This window comes from Oxyura jamaicensis, assembly GCF_011077185.1.
Source record: "Oxyura jamaicensis isolate SHBP4307 breed ruddy duck chromosome 33 unlocalized genomic scaffold, BPBGC_Ojam_1.0 oxy33_random_OJ72940, whole genome shotgun sequence".
Taxonomy (NCBI): Eukaryota; Metazoa; Chordata; class Aves; order Anseriformes; family Anatidae; genus Oxyura; species Oxyura jamaicensis.
This window is the reverse complement of record NW_023305090.1, coordinates 771-8679: the sequence shown is the minus strand read 5'-3', so window position 1 is coordinate 8679 and position 7909 is coordinate 771. Positions and strand designations below refer to the sequence as shown.

At 50.4% G+C, this 7909-nt stretch overlaps 2 protein-coding genes across 2 annotated transcripts in view; one reads left to right on the top strand and one right to left on the bottom strand.

The window, feature by feature from the left end:
- Nucleotides 1–9: 9 nt before the first annotated feature.
- On the bottom strand, nucleotides 10–2272 carry LOC118158657 (keratin, type II cytoskeletal 3-like; the record flags this gene model as incomplete). The annotated part of the gene is made up of 4 exons (XM_035313334.1): nucleotides 1648–2272; nucleotides 619–833; nucleotides 367–427; nucleotides 10–209 (listed from the first exon to the last, which is right to left on the bottom strand). Coding segments are annotated over exons 1-4 (1097 nt in total), but the record flags the coding sequence as incomplete, so codon positions are not given.
- A 4297-nt stretch (nucleotides 2273–6569) lies between these two features.
- LOC118158658 (actin cytoskeleton-regulatory complex protein PAN1-like) overlaps nucleotides 6570–7909 on the top strand; it is a 1719-nt gene continuing 379 nt past the window's right edge. Inside the window, exon 1 of the mRNA XM_035313335.1 lies at nucleotides 6570–7862. Coding sequence (XP_035169226.1) covers nucleotides 7215–7862 — 648 coding nt within the window. The 5' untranslated portion in view covers nucleotides 6570–7214. The remainder of the gene's footprint in view (nucleotides 7863–7909) is intronic.

Sequence of the window (7909 nt, the reverse complement as noted above, 5' to 3'; positions counted from 1 at the left end):
CAGAGCAGCCATTCCGGCAGCCCCAGCGATTCTCCCAGGCCCCACAGGCACCCCGCCTGCCCTCGCTGCCTGGACTCACCCCGCACCTCGCTGCAGCTCGGGCAGGCTCTTACCTCCTCGTAGATGCACCTCAGGAAGTTGATCTCGTCAGTCAGAGCTCCCACCTTGGCTTCCAGCTCCACCTTGGTCATGTAGGCACAGTCCACATCCTGCAGGAGAGATCACGCGGATGGGCACCGGCCTCTCCCCATTGCCCAGGGGCCGCCGGCAGCCAGGGCCTGCTGCTGGCAGCTGCGCGTCCGAGTGCTGCCTCCTGACAGCCTCCTGCCTCCAGCTCACCGCCCTCCTCCTGCCTCTGGCACTCACCTTCTTCAGCACCACAAACTCGTTCTCAGCAGCCGTGCGCCTGTTGATTTCTTCTTCGTACCTGTGGAAGGAGACAAGGCAAGGTGAGGCTCCTGCAGTGCTCGACCAGCAGAACCCCCCTTCCTTGCACAGAAGCCTCCGGCCCCCTTTGGAGGGCTCCCGAGCAGAGGGAAGACACAGCAGGCACCCACAGCCTGGCCCTGCTCTCCCGTCTTACTGCTTCCTTCCTCCTCGCTCTGTCTCAGCACTTACTTGGTTTTGTACTCCTCGACGTATTGCCGCATGTTCTGCAGTTCCGACTCCAGCTCTCCCCTCTGCCCCACTAGAGACTCAAGCCTCCTCCTCAGGTTCTGGATGTAATTCTCAAAGAGGACATCCAGGTTCTTCCTCGGCCCCGAGGGCCCTTGCTGCTGCAGGAGCTCCCACTTGGTGGACAGCACCTTGTTCTGCTGCTCCAGGAAGCGCACCTGAAACCCCATGGAGGCTTGTGTAAGTTATGCACCCTGGGAGGCAGCACACTCCTCAAACCTCCTGCTCCTTTGGGAGGCCAACAGAATCATTTCTCAAATCAACTGTGACTGACTCAAAGCTCCAAGCTTCTGAAGTGCCTGATGTTTCACAGGCATTTCTAAATTGTGAGCCTTTCTGAAGTTTTTACTTTGGGATAAATAGTTGTTGCCAATTGGAAAATAAGTTGCACTCTCTCCAATACATCAGGTTTGGACATTACTCTCATCTCAGCAATTGTGAAGTCAAGAAAGTAATTGCTGATTCATCTAACTGCTGATATATTCTTCTACAAGTGATTCTGTCTTTGGTGTCTGTTTGTAATTACATTAATCCAAGTTCACTTGAATGGTATTTAGCACTCATATGTTAAAGGATGAGTTCCTTGGAAAAAAAAAAAAAAAAAAAAAAAAAAAAAAGTTTCATCAAATTGAATTACAGTAATGAGAACTCAGAACAGCTAAGTACATGGTGATGACTTTACCCTGAATCACTATAAATTAAGCTGAAGAAATTACTGGAGAAGAGAATCTACAGAATGTCCTGATGATACAGTCTTTAATCTTCCATTAGCATGAAAATCTTGTCTATTGTTCAGTATTACTTAATAAGATCTTAATTACAACTTGCTGCAATGGCATCATTCTTGCAACTTTATCAAGTACTATCAAACGTACCATCAAACTTGATGGTAAGGAAAAAATTCCCTTTCCACATTATAGGAAAGTTGTTCAAAAAGCCCATGTCCACAAAAGGATGGTCCTAAGTTCTCACCTTGTCAATGAAGGAAGCAAACTGATTGTTAAGAGTCTTGATCTGCTCCTTCTCCTGGTTTTTGACTTGCTGGATCTGGGGGTCAATCTCAACGTGGACTGGCCGCAGGAGACTCGAGTCAACCTGCACCGGCTGGATGCCTCCGGGGAAGCCGGGACCACCAAAACTGCCCATTCCTCCGCCACCCATTACTCCACCAAAGCCGCCCATTCCTCCACCACCCATTCCCCCACCAAAGCCACCCATTCCTCCACCGCCGATTCCACCACCACCCATTCCTCCACCAAAGCCACCCATTCCTCCACAACTCATTCCTCCACCAAAGCCACCCATTCCTCCTCCGTAGCTTCCACCGAAGCCACCCATTCTGCCTCCATAGCCTCCGCCACCGTAGCATCCACCTATGGCAATTCTTCTGCTGCCACCCATGTTGTGGAGGCTCCTGCTGCCAAACCCTCCACACTGTCCACCACCTCCAAATCCCCTGGATGAGGAATATGAGCTGTAGCTGATTCTGTTCCTGCTGCTGCCTCCTCCAAAGCCACCACCGATGGCAGAGCAAGAGCTGTAGCCCCTTCTACTCCCTCCTCCAAAGCTTCTGCAGACAGACTGCCGAGACATGGCTGCTTCTTCCAAGTGGTGTCAAAGAGCAAAGATGAGCAAATAGACCAACGGAGCTGTGCTGCTGAGGAATGAATGCAGAGAGAAGTGCGCACAGTCTTCTCTGGCTCCACGGCTCCAGGCACTCCCTTTTATCCGCTTCTGGAGGTGGGCTGGAGCGGCTTGGGTGTGAAGGTGGAAACCAATTTATTATTTTCATCAGCATGGTGTTGTTGACAGCTTCTCAGTGTAGCTTTACCATATTTGGGCCTGCCTAGAAACACACCCTGCAATATAGAAGTGAATAAAAGCACAAGAACATTGAAACAGGTCTCAGTGACTAAGTGGCCTCTCATGGTTTTATGACATGTTGGAAACCACCTTGCACGATAATGCACTTTTCTGCAGCCCCTCATTGGATTCCCAACCTTCTTTAATGGCTCTGAACAATTCCAGATATAGATCTTTCCAATCAAAGCTTCACTGAAAGGAGAACTTTTGATGAAATACAACCTATAATATAGCTTTCACAATTCCTTAAACACACCCTAAATCTCCTTTTTATATGTGAAATTGCCTTTGGCATTTTAGAAGTTTCCCAATCTTCAATGGGAATTCGTGGCACCAAAGTTTGAAGAGACTCAGCATATTCTCCTGCTAGGAAGGAATTACATCTCTTTGGAGTGTGCATGGTGTCACTTTGGATGGGAGTGTCTTCTCCTTGAGGATTAAATTCCCTCCAACTGTATCTCCTCACATCTGTTAAAACCAACTGGGACTAGGCTGGAGCAGAGAGAAGAACACAGCGTGAATCGCCATGCTCCTTCCCTGCGCTCTTCAGGAGGCGATGGGGAATGACTGCCTGGGGAAGAACAGAGGGACACTTCAGCAGCTGCTGCAGTGATGATGACTGGGGACAGAGACAAGCACCACAGAAGTGGAAAGACAGATGAATAATTTGAGACAGTAAGGTTCCTGCTGCTTAGAGGAATGCTGCTGACCTCTTCTTTACCTGGTTATATACAAAGACAAGACAACTCAAGTGGAAAAATGTTAAGAAATGGAACTACTTCAACTTCTAAGGCATAGTATATACTCTTGTTTTCAATTTTTCCATTGGGAAAGGTAAGAAATTTATTCTGTAGGATGTCTTTGAAATAAAGATACCAATTACTGAATTGCATGTTAAAGAAATTTAAAATAATTATGCATAAAGATCCAGATTAGGGTATAAAATATAAAATGATACCGATGCACAGTATCCTGAAGAACCTAGATTACAGATGCTGATTACAAGGGGGCAGAGTTTTGTAAATACCACTTAAAAAGCATTCTGTATGCATTATCAGCCTGGATATAAGAAATCAAATATGCATTTCAGTTAATGTGTGAAATAAAGCACAAAATTTTTACATTTCCTCTAGTATGTAGCCAGCACAAGTAATCTAAAAACAAGAGAAAATAAATACTACAGACCCTCAAAAGATTTAAAACAATAATGAGCATGAATTTAAGGTTATACAAAAGATCTAAGTATTAAATTTACATTCATGTTGTCCCATAAGACTTGCGCAATGAAGCACTGTTTGAAAATATCAGTAGGTATCAGCCTTCAGCCACAGACACTTGAAAGCCCTACGAAAACTGGCCCAAAGGATAGCTAGAGGAATCCAAACCATAAATGCCACTGAATGCCACTGAGAAGGAGGATACTTGGCAGCACAGCTTCTTCATGTAGCAGGGCATAGGAGTGTGGAGAAAGTTACCCTTGAGGGACTCAAGGAACACTTGGCCAAAGGCCACCCGGATGGCTGCAGCTTGGTTCAGCCATAAGCTGCCGCTGTAGAATTGGCAGCCATCCATGCACCAGAGAAGGGACACCTCTTTCAAAAGAAGGATCTAATTCCTTGGTCATAACTCCAGGACAAATAAATAAACCCTCCACCTCATGCTGCAGTCCATTGCTCCTGTCCATTGGGTGCAGTTCCAGAAAAACGTAAGGTAGCTCAATTTTCTATCAGTAAAAAAACAGGTCATTTTCTTCTCATGACCTTCCTCCAGATTACCACACACACAGGAGACGCTTTTCTCAGTCGGCAGCGCAAGGTGCTTGTAACATCCCACATGGCGGCTCCACAACCAGGAGCAAAATCTGTCAAGTCAGCCAAATGCCTGGATGCTGACCACATTCAACACATACAGATAAGACGCCCAGATTGAGTCACTCTGACATCTCCAGACAAGATGTGCAGATTATTCCAGACCTGGAGTCGCATCAGCCTCCTCCAGGTGAAACTCGATAGGCAGCCTGGGCTCCAGCAATCCCTTCTGATCTCTTACACAAGGAGCTATATGCAGCAAAAGTCATCAACACTAGGCAAAACGTAAACTCTGCAGAAAAAATAGATGCAGTGCCAGGCTGCACACCAAGCCAAGCTGCACCTTCAGACCATGAACAGAAAAGAGATTCTGGCATGAAACCCGAGCAGTGGCATAGACAAGGGTGCCACCATCATTCCTCACAGCAATGCCCACAACGCTGCGTTCAGGTGCTAAGGCTGAAAGGAAACCAAGCACTCCAATTAAGCTCCAAAGCAGTTGACTCTGCCCCAGGCCAAACCCAAAATGCTCTTGGCAGAGGCTCAGCTCCTCACAGGCGTTGCCGTTCCATCCTCTCCCTTGGGTGCCAAACAAGGCCACCTTTGCCAGCTCTACCACTGCTCTGCTGCTCCCCAGAGGGAGCACAAGGCCCTGTTCCAAGACCCCTTTAACCATTTCCCATTGCCTACGAGTGGTCCTCTCCCGAGGTCAGAACCTCCTGACCTGCTGTGGGGACACTGGCCGCTCATGGCAGATTGCTGTGGGACTCCCAAACCACTACTGAGAGTGGTTTCTGGCTCTTTGATCTCTTCTTGCGGTGGAGGCACCGAAGCACAGCACAGATCAAACACATCAGCATTCTGCCCACCTCCTGCTCCCCGGCCTCCCCCTCGCACGACACCAAATCTCTCCCACTCGCTCTCAATGCAGAGACGAGGCACCGAGAGACTCTGCTGACTTTTCAGATGGCCAGTGAGGACATGATGGCCACGAGTCAGCACATATCATCCCTTGGTGCCCGCAGGCCGCCAAGCTGTGCAGCCCGCCTGGCCACTGCTGCCTTGTAGGCCTCAGGCCAGCTGGCTGGCCAGTGTCCATATCCACGATCCTAGGCAGCTGGAGAGGTGGCCTCCCCGCTCTGACCACAAGTCTTCTGCCATTGACATCTTCCTCTACCACATAGCAAAGTCCACTCCAAGGCAGAAAACTCAAGTGAAGTCTCAACAACAGACTGATCTGGTATCTGCTCCTCCCTGCCACTGCCTGTCTCCATCATGTGTCAATGTGTTTGGATCTCCACTGGTTTAGCCATTACGCTCAGCCAGTATTGCTGCACAAAGCCCATAATTTTCTGTTCCTGGTTTCAGCATACCCTGACTACGGCTTCTTTTGTACATCCTCTGAGAATCTGACATCACAGAGCCAAATAAACTCCCTTTCTATTTCAGTCTCAGTTCGTATCTCAGAACACGGGTGACCTGTGACGTGGCTAGCAGGGCACTGAGAGCCTTAGTTTGCTGAACCCAACAGGCAAGGGCTAGCCTGTTGTTTCTGCACTGTTTTGGAAGGTGCACAACTGCACTGTGTAGTTGACTCTACGTGATTAACAGGATGCGGCTACATCAGGATCCAACCAAACCTTTCCAGCCTCCTGCATTCCTCCATTATCGGGCTGCAAGGAACAGTGCTCCGGCCTGCTCCCATTTACTGCATGGTTTCTGATCTTCCAAAACCCCCTCCACTGTAGTTGTGGACTTGCATTTTCAGGCAATACTACAATTGATAAAAACCAATAAGCTTTTATCAATATGTATCCAGAGATAGCATAGAATATCCCAGGCTGCAAGAGAACCACAAGGATAATTTAGTCTAATTCCTGGTTCCACACAAGAGCACCCAAACATCAGACATAGGAGAGCGTTGTCCAAACACTTCCTGAACTCCAGCAGCTCAGTGCCATCCCTGGAGAGCACATCCCAGTGCCTGACCACCTCTGGGTGCAGAACCTTTCCCTAACACCCAGCCTGACCCTCCCCTGTCCCAGCTCCATGCCATTCCCTCGGGTCCTGTCGCTGTCCCTAGAGAGCAGAGCTCAGCGCCTGCCCCTCCGCTCCCCTCGTGAGGGAGCTGCAGGCCGCCATGAGGCCTCCCCTCAGTCTGCTCTGCTCTGGCCCGAGCAAACCCAGGGACCTCAGCCATTCCTCACACATCCTCACCTCCAGACCCTTCACCTTCCTTGTCGCCCTCCTTTGGAGGCTCCCTGATAGTTTTAGGGCTCTCTCATACTGAGGCACCCACACCTGCGCCCAGCGCTCGAGGTGAGGCCGCAGCAACGCAGAGCAGAGTCCCCCATGCCTGGACACGGGCCAGGCCCTCACGACACGGCCATGACGTGCTGAGCACAACCCCGGTTCCCACCACGTTGCTTCCCCAGCGGCAATCCTATGGAAAAGAGCCTTCTAAAACACTGACGAGCAGACACCGTGAATGTTCTCTGCAATTTATTGAGAATGGCAACATCCCAAGGACATATCACACACAGAAAGGAAAGAAGGGGGCACAGTACATCTGGTTCCATGTCACAGCAGGCCTAGCACAGAAAAGCAAGCTTGGTTCTCTTTGCAAAGAGTCCACGTGGGCAGGAGGTGTCAGCAGGTACCATGGAGCAAGGGCAAGTGGAGCCCAAAGCCACAGCTTGAGAGTGCTCCTGCACCCAGCGGGGGACACCGGGCATGTAAAGCTGCCCAGGTGCTTCACCCCGGGACGATTTGTCCCTCTGGTCGCCTGCAGAGAGGCTGCTCGCTCCCCGGCTCTGCCAAGGGAGGAGTCCACTTGCCCCTGCCTGCCATGCCCCGCAGCACAAGTGAATGGAAGCACCAGGATGTACTGCATGCAGAAGCACCCCGGGGATACGGCCATCTAGGAAGCAACCTGACGGAATAGGCACAGAGAGTGTTTTTATACACATTTGCCACAAGGCAGCCAGAAATGTACAAGGCAGCAAGAAAGGCAGAGCATTTTCCTCCTTTAAATCAGCTCTCCGCACTGGGTATCCACACGAGAGACTTTTCTTTGCTCAGTTATTCATCGCTGGGCATGGGGCTAGCGAGCAGCGTGGCACAGCCACAAGGCTCCCTTCCTGCAAAGGAGCCCGGAGGACCAGCGGGTACGTGGTGGGCCAAGAGGGACACAGTTCGTTTCCTTGTGGGATACCGGAGTCGGATTTAAGGAGGCTGGGCTGCTGCCAGGAGAGGGGAGGAGAAGCTTCTTTTGTTTCCCGATCTGGCTTCAGGGCTCAGAACCTCACTCCTGAAGACTTGACAGAGGTGGTTGTGACACATCTCCGGACAGAGGAGGATCCCCCGCCAGAGCTGAAGTTGCCACCTCCAGACGCGCACATCCTTCCACTTCCAGAAGAGAAGCCTCCGCTGTACATTCCTCCTCCCATGCCACAGCTGCCTCCAGAGCTTCCACCTCCAAAGCCTCCTCCTACTCCACATACACCTCCTCCCATTCCTCCTCCCATGCCGCTGCCGCCGAAGCCTCCTCCCATGCCGCTGCC